This window comes from Meleagris gallopavo, chromosome 19, assembly GCF_905368555.1.
Source record: "Meleagris gallopavo chromosome 19, MGAL_WU_HG_1.1, whole genome shotgun sequence".
In the NCBI taxonomy this organism is placed as follows: Eukaryota; Metazoa; Chordata; class Aves; order Galliformes; family Phasianidae; genus Meleagris; species Meleagris gallopavo.
The window spans coordinates 9,299,507-9,325,781 of NC_139422.1; the positions used below are offsets into that span (position 1 = coordinate 9,299,507).

The window sequence follows — 26,275 nt, forward strand, 5'->3', positions numbered from 1 at the left end:
CTCAATACAAAAGGCAACGGCTCAAGAAGAACATGAAGAATTTCAATATTATTTTAGAGTTAACTGATTAAAAGAAAGAAGTTCCAAAGCAATTAGGCATGAGAACACTGTCCTGCTCTCTTTGGCTATTTCCACATACATCCCTGCTCTCTTTGGCTATTTCCACATACATCCCTGCTCTCTTTGGCTATTTCCACATACATCCCTGCTCTCTTTGGCTATTTCCACATACATCCCTGCTCTCTTTGGCTATTTCCACATACATCCCTGCTCTCTTTGGCTATTTCCACATACATCCCTGCTCTCTTTGGCTATTTCCACATACATCCCTGCTCTCTTTGGCTATTTCCACATACATCCCTGCTCTCTTTGGCTATTTCCACATACATCCCTGCTCTCTTTGGCTATTTCCACATACATCCCTGCTCTCTTTGGCTATTTCCACATACATCCCTGCTCTCTTTGGCTATTTCCACATACATCCCTGCTCTCTTTGGCTATTTCCACATACATCCCTGCTCTCTTTGGCTATTTCCACATACATCCCTGCTCTCTTTGGCTATTTCCACATACATCCCTGCTCTCTTTGGCTATTTCCACATACATCCCTGCTCTCTTTGGCTATTTCCACATACATCCCTGCTCTCTTTGGCTATTTCCACATACATCCCTGCTCTCTTTGGCTATTTCCACATACATCCCTGCTCTCTTTGGCTATTTCCACATACATCCCTGCTCTCTTTGGCTATTTCCACATACATCCCTGCTCTCTTTGGCAGCCAGCCTGTGCCCAGCTGTGCTCCCAATACCTCCCACCTTCACCCAAGGCCACCATTACATGTTCTGCAGCACAGCACACCATTGTACCTAACCTCTTCTGCAATAAAGAAAAGCCTTAAATTTACTTTGAGACAGCTTTAAACTCAAGGTCATTTCAAAGCTTTTAATTACTAACCAGGATCTCGTCCCCAGCACTGCGAGCAGCTGGCTGTGCTGTCACCAGCCACAGCTCACAGGCACTACACTGAGCCCAGCCATGTGGAGTGGGCCTGGCTGCCCTTGCTGCCCAGCACCTGAAGGCATCAGCAATGGGCACAGGCCCAGGAGCTGCTCTGCCCAACAGCCAGCCTGGAGCACGCCATGGTGTGCATTAAACACTGGGGTTTCTCACAGAGTTAAACTTCAGAGTATTTCTGATGAAACACTTCTGTTTTGAAGGTCAGAAACGCTCCGCAGCAGAGAAGGCACACAGGAACAGCACCTGTCCTTGGGGATGGGGCTGGCACCAGGAGGGCATGCTGCCCCACAGCAAGCACCCGGCACGAGGGGACAGAGTGCTGGTGTTATCATTACAACACTTGTGTCACACTTCTGTCACTATTAGAGCAGGAGGAGGAAAACAGCCCAAGCAGCCAAAGGCACCAGGCTGCAGCCCTGCAGAGCTGAGCCATAAACAACTTGCTTGTTTCAATTTATAGCATCTTACTAGAAAAGAACTCAAATAGCCCCTGCCTACTGGCTATAATAAAAACGTATGTAGACATAAGATTTTATTTAGAATTACAAAATTTTTAAGACACAAAGTAGGATGAGCATCCGGAGGTATTCCTTCCCCAAGACCAGTGAGTGCAGACAGCGCCGTCACTGTGCCGACACAGAGGTGCACCAGCAGGGCCGGGGCTCCTGCTTCCCACCCTGGGTGATTGATCATGCTCTGCTCCTTAGAAGGGCTGATTGGTTTCCTGGTGCCAGGAAAATGATTGATGAACATTTCGAGTCATGGGCCTCCCTTCCTGCTGGGTGCCCTTTTCTCTTGTCTCCTGCAGGCCCAGGGAGCTTTTTCAAGACTAGGAAGTGTCATTTTTATGGATATCATCCTGTGGTAGGGACAGTTCACTGAGGAGAGCCGCATGTAAATTAAGATGAAGCAGAAAGGATCAGCTCTCACATGCTTGGGTGACAAGGCAGTAGAGCACGCATCAGGTGAGCAAGAAAATGGAAGAAGGTAAAGACAAGCTGCACAGAGCCAACAAGCACCGCTGGATGCACCAAGCCACCACACTCAGATCACTGCTGAAGGCAGGAACACGAGCTTACACAGCCCTGTGCTCAGCAGACGCTCCCTCACTTTTCTCCAGTTTTGCAAGCCAGGCCAATACCCCCCACCACACACCCATGGGATGCCATTCTGGTGGGAGCTGGGGCTTCGGCTCCTTTTAGACACACACGCTTTTACAAACCCAACCTTAACACTCAGCAATGCCTCCTGTGCAACAGCAAAGTGCAGCTCTGCCGATAACTCGAGTTACTCACAGGTAGAAATAATCACTGCCTGGACCATCAGAAAGGGCACTGCTCTGCTGCTGTTCATAGAATTGGCTCAGGATGTATAATCTCACAGCAGAAGTGCATGTAACACAGAAACAATATACTGTGATCAGTTTTTAATACATACTGCCAAACAAAAAAAGTTCCAGCTGTGAGGCTGAAAGAGAAGCCTTCTAGAAGAATAGGCAGCATTTGGCAGAATCACCATGGACCAGAAGTCCTCTGCTTTGTTACTACCACTATGACAGCCATCCTTCAAAGGCTTCAAAATTCCATGTTATATTTCAATGGTATATTTAAAGCTCCCACCAAGTTTCAACAGGAGAAGCTATTTCAAGGCAATGATACAGCAACAGTTCTCAGTCACCTCGTATTACAGCTTGGGAGAGTTTTTAGCTTTTTTTTTTTTCCCCCCGATGCACATAAGGGAAATAAAGAACAGCTTAAAACACCTTCACACAGACAGAAATGCCTCCAAGCAGCAGCACTCACACACAGTCACCGGGATGATGAGGCAACAGGAGGCAGAACAACTCCTGCAGTGTCTGAAGGACATGGGGTCCATCCACCCTCGGTACACGCAGCCACCTTATCGCGGGGCTGGAGCATCATTAAGGCACTGCAGACACACTGCTTTCAAGATAAGTTATTGGTAATCATTTACCAGTGCAGAATTTTATTGAAGCTGTCCTACTGGCAGTGCATTTCGTCTACGAAAACCATTTCAATGTAAAATCTGAAAGTTTTTTTTTTTAATGAGGTAATTAGAACGTTAATAATTAAGACTTAAGCTAAACCTTGAAGGGTGCTCTTGTCCCCCAACTTCCTTTTCTCAATTAACTCTGCAAAGTGATAACCACTGTGGCTTAAAAAAAAAAAAAAAAGGATCAAAAGGCCACTTTAATACAGCTGGAGGGAAAGAATGCACCGCAGCTCACCAGCAGCCATCTGATGAGATCCGGGGCCAATTCTTTATGTAAATGACTTCATTAGAATTACCAGATTACACTGCTGAAGGCTTTATTTAAATATGCAGTTTATCAACAGGATAAACTGTGCTCTCGTTCTCAGAGAATGCAGCCTAAATGCGTTTGTTCGAAGCCACCACCATGTAAGAGTTGAACAGTAATTTACTGAACTTCTTCCTCACTCCCCTCCTGAAAAAAGCTATCAAAAGCGACCTGCCGGACACACAGCAGCAGGACTGACCCTGCTCCCCGACAGCCGGAGGAATGCTGTCCTGAACGGGAGAGTCCCTCCTGTTCCTATAGCGGAGTATCCCTACAACACCTCATAACAAAATAAGAACAACTGCGGCAGTGTCACACCGCCTGCTAAACACACATTGCCAGTCACAAAGACATGCATGAAGCCTTTCCCGATTAATGATCTACAGAAGACATCAATACTGAATTCCAACTTCACACCAAGAGGCATTTTTCCATCTCCCTGTCAAATCAAAATGGAGGAATTAGTTCTTCCTAAATTGCCGGCCTCATTCCTCGCAGTGAGCTCAGAACTGCACTGTTTGTCACTGCAGTGTGAGACCCGTCCCTGCCACACAAACCAGCACTGTGCCAACTCGCACCGTAACTTCTCCTGGATTCAATCTGACTTCAGCAGCAATGCCATTCCACGACTCAATTTGTTTTCCTTCCTAAAGCTTCAAAGAAATGTTTATAGCGAGTCAGCCAGGACCCAGCGATATCCACCAAGCAGCCTTTGTTAGGCAAAGGCTTATCTCATCAGATGCAAAGCAACCAAGCATAAAGAGCCACTAAAACCGTCAGTAACATTTCTAAGAGAGCTGCGGGAAAGGGAAGGGCGCGAGCAGCCACTTCTCTTAGAGCACTTCTCTGCGGTCCCTCAGCTCTCCCTTCTCTCTGCCACAAGGTTCATCCAATGGAGACCTGCCTGACTTTAAGGAACTCCAGGAGCTCTGCTGCTTTCCTGACACATCCACCTTACAGCACTGCCTGCACAGCAAAGCACACATTGCCTCAATTCCAGATAGCTGCTTTGCTGCTGATCCCACTGAACATAACATCTTTGATGCCACTCTGATTATTTTTATGTTTCATTGACGGAAGAAAAACGTACCAAATAAAAGCATAGAGAAAGCGGTCTCCAGAAGGACCCTGCCGGGAAGAAATTGCTTCTGCTGCAGGAGAAATTGGTGCCTTCATGAACAGACTTTGAAAAATACCGTACTTCACCCATCGCCTTCCATGTGCAGTACTACAAAGTGTGTTTGTTACATGCTGGGGGAAATCCTCTCAGAAGGTGAGAGCGCCCGAAACACGGCTCTGACAGCAAGGCTGTAACTGCTGACCCAGAGCCACACGGCTGCATTTCAAAGCAGTGCTGAGGTTCCCCCCCACTGCCAGCAGCGCACCCCGGCAGTCTGCTTAGGGTTAACCAGGAGCCACGTGCAGGGCTTAAGTTCATTAGTAGGTTTTAACACAGCCACTGCTAACGTAACCTACTTTTATACACAATGCCATAAAGTTCAATTGTTTTCGTGAAGAGCGAGCATAGATACCTCGAGGTACCAGAAGGGCTAGGAACCTTTGTTAGGCAGGGAAGCCCTCCCAGCCCGTACCTCCGTTGCCATTTGCAGTTATTTTCTGAGTCAGCAAAGCGCTGAGCCCATCGCCCCGCTACACCCAGCCGGGCAGAGGCTGAAGGTCGCACAGCAGCTCCGCACAGTGTCAGCACTCCATGATTTTGGAGGCAAAGCAGCACCGGGGTTACATCACCCATGGAGCAGGAGGACGGGCTGCAGGTACTGGCAGCAACGCCCGCATCGAGCTGCAGGAAACCAGTGGGAGCAAACAAAAGGAACCCCGAGTCCCACATCTCTTTAGGGAAAGCAGTGAGCACGGGCGAACTGCTAACACTGCTGAATGGGGACCACAGCAGCATCAGCTCCCAAACCAACGCAGAAAGTTCGAAAGGAAAGACGCGATGCTTCTCATCCAACTGAGCACCTAATTAAGGGAGATAAAAATGTATCCAGCAACTCCGCGCTGAGGGTCACAGCCCCGAGGGACATTCGTGGATGGTTACAGAAATGCCCATCTCTGCATTGGGTGCATCGGGGCAGCGCTCGAAGGCAGCAAACACTGCACGGCCCGATAAGGAGCTCCTTTTGTTCGAGAGAATCCTTTGTAGAGAAAAGTGCCTTAAGATGGTAAAATGCAATCGTAAGCCATAAAAATTGGCAGGGACATTCAAGTGCAGATGCGGCAGCCGCATACTGGAAGTGTAAAAGGGCCCAAATGGTGCCTGCGGCGCCCGGAGCGCGGCCCGAAACGCGGGGAGCGGCGGCGCGGGGGCGGCACGGGGAGCGGCGCGGGGCAACGCCGCCGGGCAACGCCGCCCCCCGGAGCGCCGCGCCCCCCCCGCGCGGATTCCCGCCGGCGGCGCTCAGGGCCGGGCAGCGCCCGGGGCACAAAGCGCGGGGCCGGGAGGGGGCAGCGCGGCCGCGGCCTTTGTTGCGCCCCCGCCGGACCCCGCGCCCGCGCCCCCACCCGCCGCCGCGGGACCCGGGCCGGACCGCAACGAGACACCGCACCACCCCGCACCGCCTCGCGACCCCGCGACGCGGCCGGACCCGGCCCGCGCCCCGAGCCCCCCGGCCCGACGGCCCCGCAGCGCGGCCGGCCCCGTTCCCCGCGCACGCACTCACCGTTGCGGGGCGGTCCTTTGGCGGCGGCGCGCGGCTCCGGGAGCTCCGCGGGCGGCTCCAGCTCCATGGCGGCGCCGGGGCCGGGGCGCGGAGGCTCTCAGGGGCCCCGGCGGCCGCGCTGCCCCATGGCCGCTCCGGGCAGCTGCTGACAGCCCCGAGCCGCCGCTGCGGGCGCCGCGCACGGGCCGTGCCGGGCCGCCCCGCCTCCCGCGGGGAACGCCGGGAAGCGTAGTCCGCCCGCGCCGCCGGATGTCCCCGCGGCGAGAGAGGCTCCGCCTTCGTCCGCCCCGCCCCGCAGCGCTTTGGCCCCGCCCCTCTGCCCCGCCCCGTCCCACGCGGGGCCGTGCGGCGCTAGGGGGCGGCCGGGCTCGAGGCGGTGCGGCTCGAGGCGGGGGGCTCCGCTCTGTGGGGGGGGCGAGGGGAGGCGAGGCGAGGCGAGGCGAGGCGAGGCGAGGAGGGGCTGGGCTGGGCTGGGCTGCCGGACAGCGGCGCGGGGCAGCGGGGCACGGCACTGCACGACACGGCGGAGGCAGCCGCGGGCGGCACGAGGCCGTCCGGCCCCGGGGCGGGCACCGGGCACTCCGCCGGGGCGGGACGAGGAGCAGCTCGGGGCCGGTGCCGCCGCGGGGCCGGGGCGGGGCGGCTCCTCCCCGCGCGGGCCGGGCGGAGCGGGCGCTCGGTGCTGGCGCTCGGCGCCGCTCTCGCCATGCGGGCGCTGCTACTCCCGGCGCTGCTGCTGCCGGCGTTGGCCGCGGCGCGCGGCGCCGTCACGGTAAGGAGCGGCCGGAGCGCGGGGCTCAGGTGCGCGGCGCGGGCGGAGCCCCGGGAGCCGTCGGGCGGGGATCGGCGCCGCGAGCGGAGCCCGGGAAGGAGCGCCCCGCGCGCGGCTCGGGAGACGGACGGCGCGGGTTCCCGCGGTGCGGCACCGGTTGTGCCGAGCGGGGCGGCTCCCGACGCGGAGCTCGGGGCTCTGAGCCCCGCACGCCGGCGCGCCCCGCGGCCGCCTGCCGCCCGGCTTCGCGCGTCGCGGCGGGCCGCGTTGTGCCGAGCGCCCGAGGGCGGAGAGCGGCGGGGTTCCCACGCGGGGCCGCTCACCGCGCAAACCCCCGGCAGAAATCTCATCGTGGCGAACGCTGCCCGGCGCTCGTTGGTGAAGGTCCCTCTTTCACCAAATGGCACAATTCAGCGCTCGTGGGAGCGCTTTTGCGTAGGTCCCAGAAACGCAAGCAGCGTTGGGAAAGTTCCCCGGCTCACGGCGCGGACATGGCACGGGGAAGCGGGGCTGCGGCCGCCCCACGGAGCCGCTGGGTGTCCGCCGGCCTCAGCAGCACCGCCCGCACTGAGCAGGGAGGGACGCCGAGTACAGCCCCCGCTGATGCTCCTGACGCCGACCTCCGCAGTGAGAGGACCTTGTTTTAAGACTTCCTTGTTTATAACCTTTCATGTATAAATAGAACATATGGTTCCTGTTTAAGGAAGCCGTTGAGCGGGCAGAACAAGGATTAATGTTACCGCCCGTCAAAGGGAGCTCCCTTGTTGCCTGGCTGTAGGAGCTACTGCCGCTTCCCACCTCGGTTTGCTCAACTCCACGCGCAGCGCAAACAACGCACAGCCGTGCTATGGCACTGTGCACGCCCCACCTAAGCATGACGCTGAGCCCCGTTCCTCCCCAGAGCAGTGCTGCCAAGAAGCAATGGGAGGGAAATGGCACGGCCTGCTCTGCTCCCACGGGAAGCTGCCACCGGCTGGAAGGTGCACGACTGCGAGGGCTGGGGCTGCTGTTCTCATGGTTTTGGGATGCTGCTGCGCATGTGGATTTCTGCATGGGCTGAGCCAGCAGCGGGGTTCCCTGTCTGGGAGGGCTGTGCTGCTGGCTCAGCCCATGCAGAGATGGAGGGAGAAGCTTGCAGCTCTCCCTCGTGTTTGCACAAGTGCTGACACGGCCATGGGGAGGTCAGCGGGACTTGGAGCTGCAGTGTTTGCTAAGGGGATCCGCTCCCTACCCACATCCCTCGCTGCCCGCGGCGCCCTGCAGAGACGTTGACGAGATCCTGTTCCATTTGCAGCACTGCCAGCAGCCCAATGGTTTCCTCCCAGCTGCCGAATCCTTCGTTTCCCTATGAAAAGAAATGTAAAACAGGGGGGCTTCGCTGCAACCTCAGGAAGGAGAGCCTCCTGCTCGCGGGGTGGCCGAAGGAGCAGTGCTGGTCGCTGTTCTCAACCACCACTGGGTCGGGAAGGCACAGTACTGGCAGAAATGCTGCAGCACTGCCCTTTCCCACGCCACATTGCACTCCTGGGGTGTGGAGGATGGGACAACAAGAGTTAAAGCCATGTCCCAGCCCTGCCACCGGGTGTTCCCAGAGTGAGTCACACTGATCCCATGGCCGCAGGGTCCTCACGCTCCCAGAGGTCCCAACACTGCCTTCCCCTCATGGCACCAGGACCTGCTCCTGCCCACGGGCTGCAGGGGTGGGCTGAGCTCAGGGCAGAGCTTGGCCAACCCAGCTAGGTTACCACCTGGCCCAGCCCCAGAGTCCCAACGGAAACCCATCACCCAGGGTTTGCTCTTTCCTAAGCCCTGGAGCAGCACTGAGCTCTGCATTCCCTCACAGAGGGACTCACCAGGACACGGACAGGAGGAGTGGCAGTGGCAGTGATCGGTGTGCTCATGACTGCAGTCACTCCCCTTCCCAATTTCCCCACTGGTGCTGTGTCTGCGGAGCATTGCCCTGCCACTGCCCTACCACCTCACAGAGTGTTCCCAGGATGGGTCCGTGAGAGGAGTTCCTGCTGACCCCCAGGGAAGTGCATGCCCTTTGGGCAGCCTGCAACACAGCCTACAGCACACACAAACCACTTTTTCCAAGCCAGTGTCTCAGCCAAAACCAGCTTGGACAAAGTTTTTTTTTTTCACGGATGGGTGTGAGAGAGAACAGGCAGCTCTCTCTGCTCCATGGCGTCACTCTGCTGTGGTGCTGGCCCAGGGTGGAGAAATCTCATCTGCAGCTGCTGTGCTGCATCTTCCAGCCCTGCTCACAGCCCTGCTCACAGCACGTGGTGAGCAGTGCAGGACAGGAGCAAGTGGTTTTCCCCATGCTGAAGCCGCAGTGCAGCCACCTCTGCACTGGGTGACGCACAGCATCACTGAGCCCGCATGCTGGGAGCATTGTTCCCAAACATGGCTGGAGAGAGAGCAGCTCCTTATCTGGAAAAGGCAGCCAACAGCACCCTGGGCTCTCCAGCGTGCATCGGGGCCTTGCGTGGGAACAAGGGAGCCCTTGATGCGCAGTGGGCCGTGGGGGAGCCCATCTGCAGAGCTGAGCTCACCCTGGGGCAGCTGTAGCTCAGTGTGAACAATCGGCCCTGTGTGGGGTGTGAGCTCCACGGCTCCCCCGGCCATACTGCAGCACTTGAGGGCAGAGCTGCCCGCCTGGGGCTGGCCAGCAGCTGGGAGATGGCAGCAGGAGTGGACACCCTGTCCCTGGGCACGCGGCATTCTGCTGCGTGGGCAAGGAGCTCTTGGCTTCGTCACTGTCACTCTGGTGGGGGACAGGAATGGATCAGCCTGGGTCGGGCCGTGCCCTGTGGCCAGGAGCCTCTGGGGAGGGACGTGCAGTGGAAGGGGCCCAGGGGTGGCAACGGGTTCCCCCCCATTGCATCCCCCCAGGCACTGGGTGAGGACCAGGTGCGGATGACCTCGGAGGGCTCTGACTGCCGCTGCAAGTGCATCCTGCGCCCGCTCAGCAAGGACGCCTGCAGCCGCGTCAGGGATGGCAGCGCACGCGTGGAGGACTTCTACACTGTGGAGACGGTGAGCTCAGGGGTTGACTGCAAGTGCTCCTGCACTGCACCGCCCTCCTCACTCAACCCCTGTGAGAATGAGTGGAAGATGGAGAAGCTGAAGAAGCAGGCACCTGAGCTCTTCAAGGTAGCTCCATGCCCTACAGCACCTCAGCCGTAGGTTGGGGCCCTGTGCTTCCCACCCCAGCCTGGCTCTCCCCCCGCAGCTGCAGTCTATGGTGGACCTACTGGAGGGAACACTGTACAGCATGGACCTGATGAAGGTGCACTCCTACATCAGTAAGGTGGTGGCCCAGATGAACACGCTGGAGGAGGTGAGCACCTTCCCCACTGTGTGCCTGCTTCCAGCCCAGCAGCACCACAGTCTGTGGCCAGGTGTCACCTGGGTGCTCAGGTCCTTGGGGATGCTGTGGGCTCCTCTGTGGGGCTCACACCTCCTCTCCTCTCCCTCTCTTCTCCCTCTCCGTTTCTCTCCCAGACCATCAAGACCAACCTGAGCCGGGACAACAACATCATGAAGGAGAGCGTCCTGCACCTCGCCGACCAGATGAAGCGCTATGAGAACTACTCCGACATCATGATCAGCATCAAGAAGGAGATCTCCAACCTGGGCTACCAGCTGCTGCAGAAGGATGCTGCTGCCGCTCCCGACAGCAAAGTACAGGTACCCCAGCCCTGCCATGCTGCAGGCTTGCAGCAGTGCCCACAGCTCCATCGTGGGAAGGGGCTGGAGGGCTCTGACTTGGCTCCCCCAGGACACGGCAGGCAGCCGTGGGAAGGAGGCGGCGCGATTCCCCGCTGTCCGCAAGGCACTGCCTGCCCGCACACCCAAGGAGAAACCACTAAAGCCTGAGAAGCCTAAGAAGGAAAACGCCAAGAGAGGGGGCCCGCAGCCCACGGCCAAGCCCAAGCTGCCTGCGCAGCAGCAGACCGTGGTGCGGGGCATCACCTACTACAAGGCTGGGCAGGTGGAGGAGGTGCAGAGGGCGGCCGGCAGCCGTGGTGAGTGCTCAGGTTGGGGTTGTGAGGCTGCGGGCGCCATCCCATGGCTCCCCACAGCCAGTGCTGACCCCACCGCACGTCCGCGCAGAGAGCCCTGCCAGGGCGGTGGCCGTGCCCGAGCGGCAGCAGGAGCGGGGGCTCGCGGACACCCCGGCTCAGCCCGGCACACGTGCAGAGCCCCCAGTGCCCCACACCACAGCTGCACCCAGCACTGCCCCGGCCCCGCACACCACTGCCCACGCCCCCCCCGGCACCGCCCTCGGGGACGGAGCTGTCAGCACCGGGGGCCCTGAAGTGCCCAACAGAGGTGGGTGAAGGTGGGTGGTGCGGGGGGCTCCAAACTCTCTCTGGCGGCACTGAGCCTTCCTCCCCTCCTCCTCCCTCTGCAGTGAAGGAGGTGGAGTGTGAAGGCACCATCCGCTCAGTGGACCCCCCCACGGAGCACCACAGCTATGGGCGCAATGAGGGGGCCTGGATGAAGGACCCGGCGGCCAAAGATGACCGCATCTACGTCACCAACTACTACTATGGCAACAGCCTGGTGGAGTTCAGGAGCCTGGAGAACTTCAAGCAGGGTGAGGGCTGGTAGTGGCACGGGGCCCCCAGGCTCTCTGTGCCCCCCAGCACGGGGCACAGCTCCGTGCCTGGGCTGTGGTCACCAGGAGCTCTGAACACCTCCCACCCCTCCCAGGCCGCTGGAGCAACCTCTACAAGCTGCCTTACAACTGGATCGGCACAGGGCACGTGGTGTACCGCGGCGCCTTCTACTACAACCGCGCCTTCACCAAGAACATCATCAAGTACGACCTGAAGGAGCGCTATGTGGCGGGATGGGCGCTGCTGCACGACGTGGTGTACGAGGACACGACACCCTGGAAGTGGAGGGGGCACTCAGACATCGACTTTGCAGTGGATGAGAGCGGGCTCTGGGTCATCTACCCATCGGCGGACGATGACTACACGCAGCAGGAGGTGATCGTGCTGAGCCGCCTGGACCCCGGGGACCTGTCGGTACGCAGAGAGACCACCTGGAGGACGGGGCTGAAGCGCAACGCCTACGGGAACTGCTTCATCATCTGCGGCATCCTGTACGCCGTGGACACCTCCAGCCAGAAGGAGGGGCAGATCTCCTATGCCTTCGACACACACACAGACACCGAGGCAGAGCTGCGGCTGCCCTTCCTCAACGAGTACGCCTTCACCACACAGGTTGACTACAACCCCAAGGAGAAGGTGCTCTACGCCTGGGACAACGGCCACCAGATGACATACCGGCTGCACTTTGTGGTCTGAGTGCTGGCCAGGGCCGCGGGGACAACCCAGTCCCCAAGAGCCCCCTCCACCCAGGAGCTCCACAGTGTGCCGCACACAGGGGCCGGGGTGGGGGAGTGCTGGGGTGAAGGGACACCCCCACGACGTGGTGGCTGCTGGGGCTACGTCCCACCTCCGGTGGCTCTGGAAGTCCTGGGGCAGGGCGAGGAGCAGAGCCCTGTGTGTCCCCACACCCGGCGCCCACCCCAGTACTGAGTGGCTGCACCCAGCCTGGCTCCGCTCCTGCTGCAGCTCTGGGTGCTCTTGGCCCACCTGGGACCACGTCCTGCAGGGCGGGTGCAACTTGGGTGCTGCCTCGCTGGGAAGAACAGCCACTGATTGCTATTTTAGAAGATGCAATTAAGATGCCTTTGCTTTTGCAGCCCATTAGCTTGTTATTTAAATGCATTCACAGGAGCTGTGCACTGGCACAGAGCAGCATTGGTGTGACGCTCTGCCCTGCCTGAACCCAGCACCCAACACCAGGCTGGGATGGGCACGTAGCCAGGGAGCTGCAGCCTTCGTGCTCCTCCCCAGCAGGGCATTGCTTGGCTTGGTTTCTGTCAATTTAGAAGTGAACAGTATTAAAAAGTAACAGATATAAAGCCACGTCATCTGCCTGTGTCGTTCCTTCCAAAGCCAGGCTGGGCTGGCACCCGGCAGCTGTGCCATGGCCGCGTCCCGCAGGCGCTGAGCGCCAGGAGCACAGCCTGGCTTGTCCTGAGGAAAAAAGAGGAATTTGCTGTTTCCAGGTCGGAGCTGCAGCCTGAGGAAGAACATCTGGGAGCTGGGATGGTGCCAGGAAATCTGCTCTCACTACAACCTGAACAGAGAGGAGAACAGCTGAGCGTGGGCACATGGGGCCGCAGCTGCCCCGACCCGCCGCAAAATTTGCCAAGTGAGACGCTGCCAGGGGGCCCCGAGGGGCAAAGGGACGAGAGCAGCCCCGGGGCAGAGCACACGTCCCGGGCACGGCTGAAGTTTCCTGCTGGGAACAGCCCAGGATGGCACCGCGCACGGGCAGCCCGGCACGGTCCCGGGGCCGCAGGACGTCCCGCCCGGCTCTGCTCCTGCCCGCAGCCCAACAGCCACCGCCAGGCAGCGCAGCGCGGTGCGGCGCATCCCGTGCTCAGCCGCCAGTCCCCGCCGCGGGAAAGGAGCCGCCTGACTGTTTTCCCCCTGGCTGGGTCCCTGCCAGGCTTTTATCTAACGATCCCCAGCAAATCCCTGTCCAAACAATACAGATTTCTGACATTTTTTTGCAGTAAAGTAAACTCCCAGCACATCTCTAATTCCAGGGCTTTGTTGTTCTTCCGCGGGGGCTGCCGTTCTGCTCTGTGCTCTCTTGCTGCACCAATCCAGCGATGGGTTTGGGGTTAGGGGCATCCCTCCATTCCCTCTGGGAGAAAAAAACAGCAAAAACGAAGCACGGCAGCACCGCGTCCCCGGCCGCAGCGCTCCCACACTGCGGGCACCCGCACGGCACCTTTGTGCGGTGCCACCGGCACCTCCGCCCCGCTGCCCAGAGCCAGGCAAGAGGAGGGAGCGTGGGGCCCGAAGGGGCGGGGAGCGGGGAGTTCCCAGGGTGAGGTTAATGAGAACCGCGTGGCTGGAGGGCAGTGCTGGCTAATTGCAGCCGCGAGGCCTCCTGCGAAGCGCCCCTCTGAGAGCTCGCCCGGGCTGCCATTAGCACCAGACAGCAAGGAACTCTGCGCCCAAGTGACGGACGTTTCCTGAGAACAGTCCTTCCCCAGTGGCTGCCTGCCCCACCTGGGTACCACAGCCCGGTCCCATGGATCTGCAGCTCACCACCCACCGCCCCATCCCAAGGCTTTGCTCCGTGTGGGCGTTGCGAAGCCTCCCTGCTGCCTGCCCTGCTCCTGCTTGACACAGCACGAGCAGTGAGCAAAAACAAAGGGCCTTTGTCTCCCCGAGGGGTTATTATGATGTGTTCCTCGGGCTTCCCCGGCTCCCCACTGCTCCGTCTTTTTCTCAACCGAAAGTCACCCCGATGCCTTTCTCTGCTATTGTGTGCCATGCGCTCCCCCACAGCCGCAACCACGGAGCCGCCTCTCAGTGCCTGCTCAGGGCTGGGACACGCAGCTCGGTGATGCCTGAAACCTCCCTGGGCGCCGCCACCGCCACAGAGCTGGGCCGAACGCAGCCCTGCCTGCCTCTGTTCTGCACGGTGCCACTCGTCCTCGTGCTGCTGGCCAGGCAGGGCCAAGTGGGACGGATGTCACCAGGCAGGCTGTGGTGGGGACACGTGGCTGCGACAGGACAGGCTCCTGCCGTGCCAGACGCAGCTGACTTCCAGACATTCCTCCTGTGCACGCCCAGCACCACCTCTGCTCATAACGTGATTAAGAGATTAAAATCCCTCTGCGTGGCAGCGAGCAGCAAATGTAGCTTGAGATGGGGACACGGTGGGACTGCAGGGCCCGAGGCCACTGTGATGCAGCACCCAGGGAAGGCTGGCTGGGGCTGAGTGGGGGTGGCTGCATGCATGGCATCCTTTGCTCCACAAACACCCCCTGGTCAGCAGGGCACAGACCGATCCTGAGGGGACTGGCAGGATGGGTAGTGAAGCAAATAAGCCCCAGTTCTCCTCAACCCTCTCTGCTTCCTTCTCAGTTACTGGCTGGGCTGTGTGCAGGATGTGGTGCAGGATGCCATGCACAGCGTGGGCCCTGCTCCAGGTGCTCTCCCAGCTGGAGGCAGCCCTACTGCGGCCGATGGAAGGTCGGTGTCTGCCTCGATCTGCAGTTCCAGGCACACCGGGACCCCTGGAGGGGACCAGCCCTGTGCCAAGCACCTCAGCCCTCATTCCAACTCCAGAGCTCCATGTCCACAGATGCCGTTTCCTGCTCCACCAGCCGTGCCGGCCCTGGGCCACACGAGAAAGGCTGCTCCTCCTCCCACAGGGGAAAGAGCACACTTCCATGGCCACCTGCCATACACAACCCCACTCTGGGCATCGCTGAGAACTGTGTGGCCACGGTGCCGTGCCAGTGGGATCCACAGCACCTGGAGAATTTGACAGAGGGAATCAGCCCTTCCCTCGCTTCTTAGTCTGGCCAGGGCTGCTGAGCTGGGGAACAAGCAATGTGCTTCAGGCAGCAGATGGGAGACTGGTGCTGTGTTCTGGTGCTGTGCCCACATTGCAAACGTGCTTTGAAGATGGAGCCAGCTGCAGCGGTCTATTTTTACTGCCCTCCCTGACCCCTCTGTCCGCACCATCCCTGCTACGTGAGGGCCTGGGCTCAGCCTCTGCAGCGGCACGGGGAGGGTTTCCCAGCGCACCTTCCAGGCACATCCCCACCGCACCCACGGCCCTCGGGCCCTCCTGCCCTCCTGCCCGGCCCGCAGCTCCGCTCCCGCCTCGCCCACCCCGCACCCCGAGGGCCGCTCGGAGCGGAGTCACGCGGCCCGGGGGCGGCAGCCGGCTCCGGCCGCTCGGGAGAGGCGCTCGGCCCGAGCCCCGCGGGTGCCGCCCCGCGGTCAGAGCCGGCACGGCGCGGCGGCCGCTTCGTCGCGAGGCCGATACGCGGCTGCAGGGGAACGGGGGAGGTGGGCGCGGGCCCGGTCCTCGCCCCCGCTGGAAGAGCCCTCCCCTCCGCAAAGAGGGAATCCCGCCCCGGCGGACCCCCCGCCGACGCCGTCCTCCTCTTCCTACCCCGCGGGGCCCGCGAACGACCGCAGGTTCTCCCTCGCCGGCCGCCTCTGCCCGGCGCTTCGCGAGACCGCACCGCCGCGCAGCGCCGCGACTTTTCGTCCTGAGCGGTGCGGGGCAGCAGCGGCCTCCGACCCGCGGGTCCACGCACGAACCGCACCGCCTGCCCTCACAGAGCCCGCGCGTTTCAGCCCCGACGGCAAACAGGTGCCGTCGGGGAGCCGGGACAACACAGCCGTCCTCTGGGACCCTCAGGTAAGGGGGAACGAGCACGAACTGCTGACAGCCCCGCAGAGCTCGGCACGAAGGCCGGGGACAAACATCCTTTTTGTTCTGACGGCAGCGACAAATGCTTTCCCTACCTGAACCCTTAGCAGAAGCAGCGTGCTCAGGGAAGGCAAGGAACGTGAATTACTGCTGGAACTGCAGACACACAAACACCGGCACACTGCGCTATGACTTCAGACGTTCAGTGATGGCAGCTTCAAGCTGCTGTTAGTTTTGTCTCTGCAAGTTGTCTTCTCTGGGCACAACAGTGCTATCCAAACCGGTGACTTCCCCTGCGATATTCAGTGCCTGGTAATTAAGTTTCCTTCTGTTTTTCTTTTTTCTCCCCGTTACTGACTAGTCAATGGCATGCTAGTGACAGTCCGTTGGATCTTCTATAAAGATCCTCCCTAAGCAGTGCTGCTGTCACATCCCTGGCTGGGGGCAGACAGCAGCAGCCACGTCACTTGAAGCATACTCTGATGCTGCCTCCAGCACCGCATTCAGCTTCTCCCTATCTTCTTTCAGATCAGACCACAGCTCGTGCCCCTCTCGACAGGCAGTCAGCTCCTGGGATCATACATCAGTCTGGAATTTACACCCCACTGCTCAGGACAGGACTTGTGGGCCATCAGGGCAACGTCACCCGTGTCTGCTCCTCCGTGACAGGAATGCTGCTAAGAGCCATCAGGCTTAGTGCTGCCCCTAGCAGTGCTGGGGCACAGAATGCCTCTCCAGAAAAGCCCAAACTCACCCGAGCACAGCCTGTCCGGCCTGCCCAATTGCCAGGACACAGAGCAGCCTTTCCCTCCCCGTTCAGGCATCGGGCTCCTGGGACTGGTCAAAAGCTCCTGTTTCTCCTAACGGGCTGCTGCTGGCCACTGCAGGGTATTCAGAAATGGGAAGTAACCTACCTTGTATCCCCACCTCTGTTTAGGCAATGTATCAGCCCCACGGAGCCCAAGCTGCCACACACAAAATTCCATCTCAAAGTATGCTTCAGCAGCCTGGACCCCTGCAGGGCTTGAGCCCACACCCTGCCAGGCTGGGTCTCCTTTAGTGCCAAACATATCATGTTCAGGTCCGCATTAAGCTCTGAACAAAGCTATCACACAGCCAATATTAGCATCATTGTAAAGCTATTCCTCCTAAGAGCTCAGTATATGGGAAATTCACTTTACCACACATAATTAGACCTCCCTCTGGTTACAATTTATTTGAGGCTTAAAAATCGTTCATATGTATGCTGAGTTCAGTGAGCAGAATTAAGATCTTTTCCCTGAACAGAATCTGGATCCAATCTTTTGGAAGGACTCCCTGATGAGTAGAGAATTTCTTGTTTGAATACATTAACTTCACTAACACAAGCCATCACTGCTGCATCACAGCACTGGGCAACTCTTCATTGCACCAGAACCAAAAAAGGCCTGCAGAATCAGAATGCTGGGCTCCAAAAGATTCCAGCAGGACAGAAAATCCATTTAACCAGTTCTGTGCTTCACAGATTAAAGTTTGGGACTGTGAGACAGGGGAGTGCCTACAAACTCTCAAGGTAACAATATTCTGGTTGAACCAGCTTTCTCTGCCCTCGCTGCTGTATTTTCTTTCACTGCAATCAGCCTCCAAATGCACACAGAAGAAACACTTGGTCAGAAACTTTCATGCCATCCTAACTCTTCAATTGTAACCAGATTTCCTCCTTTCCCATCTCGCATGCTAGCAATGGTCTGGCAGGACAATTCTCATTCAAAAGAAATACCCTGCATGCTATCAGAAATGGGTCATCTTTATACTCTTAACTCGCTGGGTGAGCACAGCATCGGCCTGAAGATTTCACAGTAGCTTGTGGAAGTTACTGCCTGCAGGCACCTGCTGCAATCCCTCTGCAGCCCTGCACCAACCATCTGGAAGGAAAGTGCTGCTTCAACTTATCGTGGACATCTTACAACACACCTTTTGGTTTTATGTGCAAGAGAGGCTTGGGATCTGTTATCCAACGCCTGTGATACTGTTAATGACAGCAGCACAGAACAGCATATTGCTGAACCTCAGAAATGAGCGTTTATGTGCTGAACTCCAAAGAAATGTAAGTACTTCCTTATTGATTCAGTTCACTGCATCATCCTTTAGCATGTTTGTCACATCTGAAACAATGCCCCTAATCAGACTCCACAGAGCAGATTGGATCCTCTAGGTAATACTGCAAAGACGAGATTTCAGCTACACTGCTGCAGTTCCCAGGTCTCCTCCAAGACCAGAAGGCCACATGTATCTGCTCTACACCCTGGAGATACTAGTTTAAAAAAAGCAGCTCTAAGTGGCTGCAGTGCAAGTGACTCTGTAGCTTTCCAGGTGACCAGGGAAATCTTCAGCTTCAAAGAAGTCCACTAAGACCCCTCAGAAAGCAGCTCACCTCCACAACACATAACTACTGGCACGAGACAAAAATGTTTGTTCTCGAGCTCCTTAAGCGAGGAACACCAGCTGACTGTAAACTGTGCAGTTTCGATTTCAAATGAACCTCAAGTTAAATTTTTTTGCCTTATGTGTTAAGTTGAACCAGGTTCACATATCTGTATTCATTTGTTCACTCTTCACAAAGGAAAAATAATCTTAAGCTGCAAATCATGTTAGTAGATTCATAACAGTAAAAGCTGAAAGAAGCACTCTGCGAATCCTGTTTCTCTCCATGAAACTGATGACATCTTTCTCTCACCACTATTCAAGAGAACACCACTGACACCTTCCAAACAAAGTTCTATTTAATGACACATACTCAGCCAATGTAATTAGGAACTTCTGGTACACTGCATTCTTATGCCTTGATGGCATATTTTCGGACAGGGTACAAACGTTCTTTTCGCTGCTGTTTTTTGGTCTTCAGGTTTTCTTCATGTTTATTTAACCTGCGCCGCATGGCACGAGTCTTCTTCGGCCGCAGATCGAGAGGCTTATACTTTTTGCCCTGTTTTCAAAACATACGAGAGTTGAGGTCAAAAGATGGCAATGCAGGGATCAGTAGCGTGAGCACAGAGAGCCAAGCTGCCCATAAACACTTGCAGCAGCACCTCAAGCTTCTTTTAACTGGAGCTATCTGCTGCAAAACATGAGCTGATACCAACTTCTGTACCAGTTGCACTAACTTTGACTCAGATGAGAAATTGGTCGTAAGGTTGAACCTTACCTCTTGAAACATTATTTTTCTCCTATTCCAAGCAATCCAAATTCCTAACAAGTAACATTTGGAAATAATCCCTCAGTCACTTGCAACATAAGCAACATTTATCTAACAGTATCTGCACTGCCCTCCTTCCAAAACCAGGCCGTGCCTCACAGGAAGGCCGCTGCAGGCTCCAACTGAGCTGACAACACCGATCACACAGCAGAAGGGCGGACTTACTTTGTAGAACTTCCGCAGGTTCTCCTTCTGAGTCTGATTGATCACGGTCAGGACTCGGGCAATGGACTTACGCACCACGCGGCTGCGAAGGACGACAACAGATCGGCTCAGAGGGGCGGCTGGCGGACATTTCAAACCGGGAGCGCCCAGCAGCAGCGCGCCCACGTGACAACCAGCCCGCAGCGCGGCCCCGGCCCCGGCCCCACTCTTTCCCCCCCCCCCCCCAGTCCGCTCCCCCACTCACATTTTGGACAGCTTGGAGGCGGCCCCGCCCGTCACCTTGGCCACGCGCAGCTGTGACAGCTCCACCTTGAGGTCGTCCAGCTGCTTCAGCAGCTCCTCCTTCTTCTTCCCCCGCAGGTCTCGGGCCTTGATCTTGGCCTGCGGGTGGCGGGCAGCCCGTCAGCCCCCATCAACCCGAACCCGGGCCTTCCCCCGCTCCGCAGCCCCGTGCCGCCGCCCGCCCTGACCCCCCCGCCCCCACCCCGCGATGGCGGCGAGCCCGAAACCGGTGTCGCGACAGGGGCGGCCGAAGGCCCGCGGATGGCGGCGGATGGCGGCGGACGGGGCCCCGGCACTCACCATGATGGCGGCTCCGGCGCGGTCCGAGCGGAAAAGGGAGGGGACGGCGCCGGCGGAGCCCGCGAATGGGCGTTGGGAGGAGGAGGGGCCGCGCGCCGCCACACCCCTGCGGGGGCGCGGCCGGGGAAGGCGGGGCGGCGGCGGCGGCGCTTCGGTGCCGGCGCGGTCGCCGTCAGCGCGGAGCCGCCGTTGCGGCTCTGGCCGAGGTGCGGCGGTCGTGCCCCGGGAGCGGCGGGGACGTGAGGGCGGGGCACGCGGGCGGGATAGGGGATGCGGGATGGGGGATGCGGGATGGGGGATGCGGGATGGGGGATGCGGGATGCGGAGCGGCCCGGATGTCTGCGCTCTTCCTCGGCCTCACCGCAGGGTGGCGCTGCCGCGCGCCGGCCGCCTCCCGCCGAACGGGCGGTACGGCGGAGAGGGAGAGGCTGCGCGGAGCGACGGCCCGCTCCGCCAATCGGAAGACCGCGCGGCCGCCGGCCAGGCCGTTCGGCCAATGGGAAGGGGCGGGGGCGGGGCGAGGCCGGCCGGGACCGGCGCGAGGCGGCGGCCGCGCTGCGCGCAGCCCGAGCCTCGGTGGCCGCGGCGCCGGTGGCCTCGCCCGGGGCGGCGCGGATGGTGAGAGGAGCGGCCCGGCAGCGCCTGCCCCGCTCCGACCCGGCCTCCAGGTGCGGGGGGCGGAGCGGCGCGGTCGGGGCGGGGCGGGCAGGAACGGGCGGCGCGGAGCGGAGCAGGCCCGGCGGCGGCGCGCCCCTCACCGCTGTGTCGTCCCCGCAGAACTCCCGGCCCGGCGGAGGAGCCCCGCCGAAAGCTGAAGCCCAGGTGAGGCGGCGGGGCCGCGGGCATCTCCTGCATCTCCTCCATCTTCATCATCTCCATCATCTCCCTGTGGGGCGCCGCGGAGGGGCGGGGGCAGCAGACTGTGCGTCTGGCGGGGGAGAGCCGCGGCACCGGTGACACTCCGGTGGGGGTTAGGCTTCGGTTCGCAAAACGATCGCAGTTCTTTTGACCGCCTGAACTTCCCCGTGCCCACCGCCGCTCCCGCTTCTCCGCAGGGCCGGCCGGGCGCAGCGCGCGGCGCGGTTCCGCGGTCCCGTCCCCGGGCCGTGGCGGAGCTGTGCCGGTTTGACGCTCCGTGCGGCGGCTCCTCGTCGCTCGTTCCTGCGCCGTACCGAGGCGGCTCGGGGCCACGGGTGATGCGAGATGCCCTCGCGGCCGGCGGCTGAGTGCGGGTCCCGCCGACCCCCGCTCCGTTACCGGCTCTGTTGCCGCCCGTGCGGGCGCGGACGCTGAAGTCTGCCCTGGAAAAACGTCCACCGTCGGGTTTTAGGTCTGGCCTCGATCTCCCAGCGCACAGAATAGGACGTGTTTTTGTCTGTCTGAATTATGCTTCTGTAGTGTTATAATAGGGCTCTGAGCTTATCTCAGCAAAGTAATCCTAGTCCTCTGACCTGCAAAATGGAGCCATTGTCATAGAAAAGCTAGATTTTGCAAGAGCTGCCCAAAGGCAAGCCGTGGATCTCGGTGTCGTGTCTGAGCTGATGCAGAGCAGCACCGCTGGACCGTATGATGGTGATAATGCTGGTGTAAGGGAATCTCCCAGCATGCATGTGCCCTCCCACCATTCCCGCAAGCGGCAAAGCTGCAGCTTTGGGAGCAGTCGTTGGGAATGGTGGGAGACCGACCTGCTGTGGCTGTGGAAGGAGGCGGATGCGGTGCTGTCTGTCACCCTGGGTGAACCTCCTTGCATAACTGCTGTGGCTGTGCTCAGACGGTGCGGGGAGCGATGAGAAGCGAGGAGTGTGGCACCTGGCTGTAATTCATCTCACAGGGAGAAAAGGTGTGTTGTGTGGGAAATGGGTAAGTCAGCCTCTTCTAAGATTTGTTGATAAACTGAGTTCTATTTTGTTCAGAGAAATGGCGAGTCACTTAATGAGAAGAGTATAATTCTCCATTCAGTCTGGGCTGCTGAAATAACACAGGTAGCATACGCAAATGTGATAGCTGGGTGTTTGCTGCAGGAAATACAAAAGCTATTCATGGGAATCGGAGAGAAGAAATATTTGACTGTGCTACGCAATTGTCATCATCGTATGATTTTGAAATGTAGGTACAACACGCAGTCAAAATTCAGTCGACAATCCGTTTCCTTTCCAGGTGTTGGAAGTTTTTCTCACAAAGATGACAAGTTGGGGAAAGCCCTTACATATAAGGATGACACAGTTTCTGTGTTCTTTGTTTGACAAGTTCACCTGAGGTCTAAATTTACAAGAGATAAAATGCTGCAAGTGTTCACCAATGGAAAGAGTGTATAGCTTGTTTGTGTTATGCACTTCTGTATGACTGTATTATTTGGTGGAAGGAAGTAATAAAATGATGAATGCCAATTCAGAATGTTGGAAATCTTCACAGTGTAAATGAGTTCTACATTGAGATGTTTTCCAAAATGCTGCACTGAAGGCATGGGTTTGCTGAGGTGGGGGATGGGGCACCAGAGCTCTCTCCCTCCGCCGTGCAGTGCCTGCAGCCCTGGGCTGACTGCACTCCTGTTCTCTGCATCGCTTTGTTCTGGTTTAGCTCTGCTGGCTTTAAATGGAAGTGTCGATAGGCACAGGGTGAGTGGGTAACAGAGATGAATTTGATCATCTGGACATATGACTTGGGCTTGTTTTTTGCTGTGGATGGTGTCATTTAGGCAAGAAGGAAGAGTTCTGGTGTGAAAGTGTTTTCTGAGGCGATGTTACTGCCTAAATATTTAAGGCTGGGCTATATTTTTGGAAATAAAAAAAAAAGAAAAAGACAAAATACAGCTACCAGTTTTATCACAGAAATCTGTGTGTTGGTGTCTTTTTTTCACAGAATTTTCAAAAATTTCAGTTTTCTTTTTACAGAAATGTTTAGTTAGAGCAAGTTTTGTAGAGAAAAACCAGGACATCTACATGCAATTTCTGCACTCATTTTCTTCAGTAGGTTTGTCTGAAGACATTCTGCAGGCTTGCCTCTTGTAGCTAGGCTGCTCGTTCTGAGCACATCAGCTCTCTTCTGGATTTGTAGCTTTCAGACGGGCTGGGAACAGGGACGGCGTGTGTTGCAGCAGAAGGAAGCTGTCTGAAGGAGCGGACCAAGTTGCGTGTGGGAGCTGCGTGGAGGGTCAGATGGAGGTCTGCTTCCATAAAGTATGCGAGTCAGCTGCCAACACAAATATTACCTAGCAGCTTACATGCGCTGAGAGAGCGCAGCACAGTCCTGTAACAGGAGCAGAACAGAATAACCGTCGGCCTGGTTCCCTGAGGATATCAGTCAAGAAGGGAAGTGTGCGATGCCAAGAAGCCTGGATGGAACGGCAGGTTCAGAGGACTCCTCGCTTGAAGTACTTTTAATTATTGCTACTACTATAATGGAACACAGACCAGAAGCTGATTTTCTATATAATTAAAGCAGCAGTCAGCAGAGGGATTTCTCTGCTGCCAGGTAATGGTTCAGGAGCAGTCTTTGCTCTGGAGAAATTCCCAGTGATGCTCTCTGTACAGTGCCTGTGCTTACTGGCAGCTCACTGCCAAGAATCGGTTTGGAAGGAGGGAGAGAACCGACCTGACCAAAAGGCTGTCCCTCGCCTGTGCTGCATTCTCTGTTGTCAGCATGAGATTCCTGCTGGAAGGCAGCCACCCGCACCTTGGCTGAGAGCGCTGAGCTGGAGCGTGCAGTGACAGCTGCCTGTGGGTTCACACGTTGGCCCAAGCTGCCATTTGGGCTATCTAGCAAGTGGCTGGCCTTACTATGAGGAACTCTCCTAATTCTCTGCATCACATAGCAACAGGTTCCGTCATATAACAACCTTTCAGTTTTGAAGTGAGAGCGTATATAAAAGAGTTAACACATTGGTCCTTTTGTGAGTCAAGGAAAAAAAAAAAAACAGCTATCTTGTAACTCGGATGCTTTTCAGGAACTTGGCCGCTGTGGATACAAGAGGCATGTGCTTTTCCACACTGCTCTAGGTGATGGCTTAGTTCAAGGGGGCCCAGATTTGGCTCAGTCAACAGTTGTGTTGGCGTCCTGCCATCAGATGTGCATAAAATGGAGCTGGCTGCAGCTCCCTCCTCGCTCTAACATGGAGGGGCAGCCCAGAGGGACCTGGGGCCCCCTTTGCCTTGCTGTAGGTTTTCTTGGTTATGAAAGTTAGATGGGGCTGGGCAATTCCTCCAGCATGCACTGCTTTATTGTGACTTGATGGTTGCCTTTGAACCCTGGGTTGTATTAGTTTGTGGATGTTTCCAGATGTGTGAGGTTTGTGTTTCATATGCAGACTGTTCATGTGCTCTTACGGCTTATGCGCATTGCCACAAAATCAAGATAAAACACAACTGGCATTTTAGCTGCTCCAAGCACATTGTGTGTAAATAAACCACTAAATGGTTTAGCTTGTGAAATGTAAATACACACGGCTCAGCCCGCAGCAGCTGATGGTGTTTTTCTCCTTTTCCCTCCCACCCCTGCCAAGAGCAGGCTCGCCTGATGTTCTTTTTTTCCTACTGCTCTTTCATACAGAGCAAATGACTGCTAAGCACCATGTAGGTGGCACGCAGGCACCACTGCAGAGTCACTCTTTGAATTAAGAAATAGGTGCATCCTCCTCCGCATTCCTTCTGAACCATTATTTGGGATCCCTGGACTCTGATAGCCCAGAAGCTCTGCCTCGGCCTGACTTTGAGCTTGAGCTCATCTTTGGTCACAAACAAGCCAAGTCAGTGCAAGGGCAGAGGCGCAGCTGGGAGGACGTTTTTAGCCTTTGCCCTTTCAACATCCTATACACAAGAGGTTGTGAACTGTAGTGAAAGAGGGATCACAGAGGGCACGTAGAGCACAAGTGTGGAACAGATTGCCACTGGCAAGAACATAAAGGAGCAGCAAAAATTCTGTGTGACGAAGGTAATTGGAACAGGACAGTCGCACCCCGTGGTGGTGCCTTGTGTAAAAGTGAGCCTGCCCAGAGAGGATTTCGGCAAGCTGCCGCTGGGGTGGGAGCTGGGTAATCCCTGGATGTGGAGGACAAGCAGGGACAGCTTTCTGTCTCTGTGGTGTGGCATTGGTGAATGGCTCTGTGTTGTTCTGGAGGAACAGCTGCCACTGCCGCAGTTCTGGATACAAACAGGTGTGCTGTAAGCAGTACAACAAAACCTGATCCAATAGATTAAGCGCTTATTTGAAACTAAAATTATGAGGTTGGCACTGCATTCTCAATATTCAGATTTGTTTGCCTCTGAGTGCAAACAGAGCGTTTGCTGTGCCCCTGCTGGGCGTCCTGAGGCTCCTGCTGAGACGGGCAGAGGGTGAGGCTGGGCTGGGCCTGCTGGGTGTGCAGGACTGGGCCTCCGGTTGGTAGTGCTTGCTGTCGTGTCATGTCTGGATTGCACTGAGCAGATTATGTGGAAACACACAGTTGGTTTTCCCAAAACATGCACTGTGGCTCGGAAAGAAAACGCAAGAGCTGAAAATGGCTGTCTGTAGAAGGAAAGAGAGGCAAACAGCAAATGTAGGTGTGTTGCTTGACAAAAGCAAATGCTGTGAACTACAATAGTCTTATTTCTCCCGGCCAATGATGGCAGTGTGATGCTGGTCCATCCATCATAGAACAGCAGCTTCTTTTTATTTGATTTTCCTTAGAGGGTGACATGGGAAAGAATGTTGGCATAATGCAGAGGCAGCGATTATTTTTTTTTCCTTTTGAGGGGTATTGCTATCCTGCCATTTGTATTTAATGCAAGCAATGAAACTCCAGATCAGCAAGATTTTAGGAGATGTCGTTCATGTGACAGGTACTGCCTTGTGTTACATCTGTCACAGAAATACGAGTTCTGGTACTCAGGCTAGAGCCTCATCAGCACAGCCAACCCCAGCCCAATCTCGTTCACTGCTTGGTTTTCTCTTTGCTGTCATCAGGTAGGTGGGTGATAAACACAGGAGCAGTGCTTTTGCCAAAGAAGAGATTATTTTCCTTTCCCTCCTATTCCCCTTCCCAGCATCAACCGTCCTGGGTTGTATTCGGCTTGCATTCATTGTCCTGTTCTGAAGGTTGTGTGTGGGTTATTTAAGGGACAGAGCTGAAAGCTCAGTGATCAAAACAACTGGAGCTTGAAATAAAATACGAATTCTTCTTCTAATTTTAGACGAGAAGCCTCACTGGGTCACATTGATTACTTCTCCAGATAATAATAAATTT

At 57.0% G+C, this 26,275-nt stretch overlaps 5 protein-coding genes across 11 annotated transcripts in view; 3 read left to right on the plus strand and 2 right to left on the minus strand.

Moving 5' to 3' along the window:
• NR6A1 (nuclear receptor subfamily 6 group A member 1) overlaps window positions 1–6,301 on the minus strand; it is a 67,133-nt gene extending 60,832 nt beyond the window's left edge. Inside the window, exon 1 of one of the 3 annotated variants that reach the window (XM_085239650.1) lies at window positions 6,020–6,301. In XM_085239650.1, the coding sequence (XP_085095776.1) occupies window positions 6,020–6,086 (67 nt within the window). In that variant the 5' untranslated portion in view covers window positions 6,087–6,301. The remainder of the gene's footprint in view (window positions 1–6,019) is intronic. The other 2 variants (XM_085239649.1, XM_085239651.1) reach the window with 2 other exon arrangements.
• Window positions 6,302–6,589: 288 nt separating this feature from the next.
• On the plus strand, window positions 6,590–12,745 carry OLFML2A (olfactomedin like 2A). Of its 3 annotated transcripts, XM_085239646.1 has the most exons (9): window positions 6,591–6,791; window positions 7,206–7,418; window positions 9,690–9,950; window positions 10,030–10,137; window positions 10,302–10,487; window positions 10,579–10,825; window positions 10,914–11,132; window positions 11,215–11,400; window positions 11,517–12,745. In XM_085239646.1, exons 1-9 carry the CDS (start codon window positions 6,726–6,728, stop codon window positions 12,116–12,118), a joined length of 2,088 nt encoding a protein of 695 aa, XP_085095772.1. In that variant the 5' UTR covers window positions 6,591–6,725; the 3' UTR covers window positions 12,119–12,745. The 3 variants fall into 3 exon arrangements, with proteins under 3 accessions (XP_085095774.1, XP_085095772.1, XP_085095773.1); XM_085239648.1 differs by lacking the exon at window positions 10,914–11,132 and having other exon boundaries at window positions 6,590–6,791; XM_085239647.1 differs by lacking the exon at window positions 7,206–7,418 and having other exon boundaries at window positions 6,594–6,791.
• A 1,501-nt stretch (window positions 12,746–14,246) lies between these two features.
• On the plus strand, window positions 14,247–18,963 carry LOC146543136 (uncharacterized). Its single transcript, XM_085239665.1, has 4 exons — window positions 14,247–14,392; window positions 14,771–14,878; window positions 15,413–16,064; window positions 16,605–18,963. The coding sequence occupies exons 1-4, from the start codon at window positions 14,247–14,249 to the stop codon at window positions 16,740–16,742; spliced, it is 1,044 nt and encodes a 347-aa protein (XP_085095791.1). The 3' UTR covers window positions 16,743–18,963.
• On the minus strand, window positions 18,821–20,411 carry RPL35 (ribosomal protein L35). The gene is made up of 4 exons (XM_085239464.1): window positions 20,059–20,411; window positions 19,721–19,857; window positions 19,477–19,558; window positions 18,821–19,041 (listed from the first exon to the last, which is right to left on the minus strand). The coding sequence occupies exons 1-4, from the start codon at window positions 20,059–20,061 to the stop codon at window positions 18,892–18,894; spliced, it is 372 nt and encodes a 123-aa protein (XP_085095590.1). The 5' UTR covers window positions 20,062–20,411; the 3' UTR covers window positions 18,821–18,891.
• Window positions 20,359–26,275, plus strand: part of SCAI (suppressor of cancer cell invasion) — a 36,420-nt gene continuing 30,503 nt past the window's right edge. For 2 of the 3 annotated variants that reach the window (XM_085239454.1, XM_085239455.1), the window contains exons 1-2: window positions 20,359–20,726; window positions 20,836–20,880. In XM_085239454.1, coding sequence (XP_085095580.1) covers window positions 20,371–20,726; window positions 20,836–20,880 — 401 coding nt within the window. In that variant the 5' untranslated portion in view covers window positions 20,359–20,370. The remainder of the gene's footprint in view (window positions 20,727–20,835; window positions 20,881–26,275) is intronic. The other variant, XM_085239452.1, reaches the window with a different exon arrangement.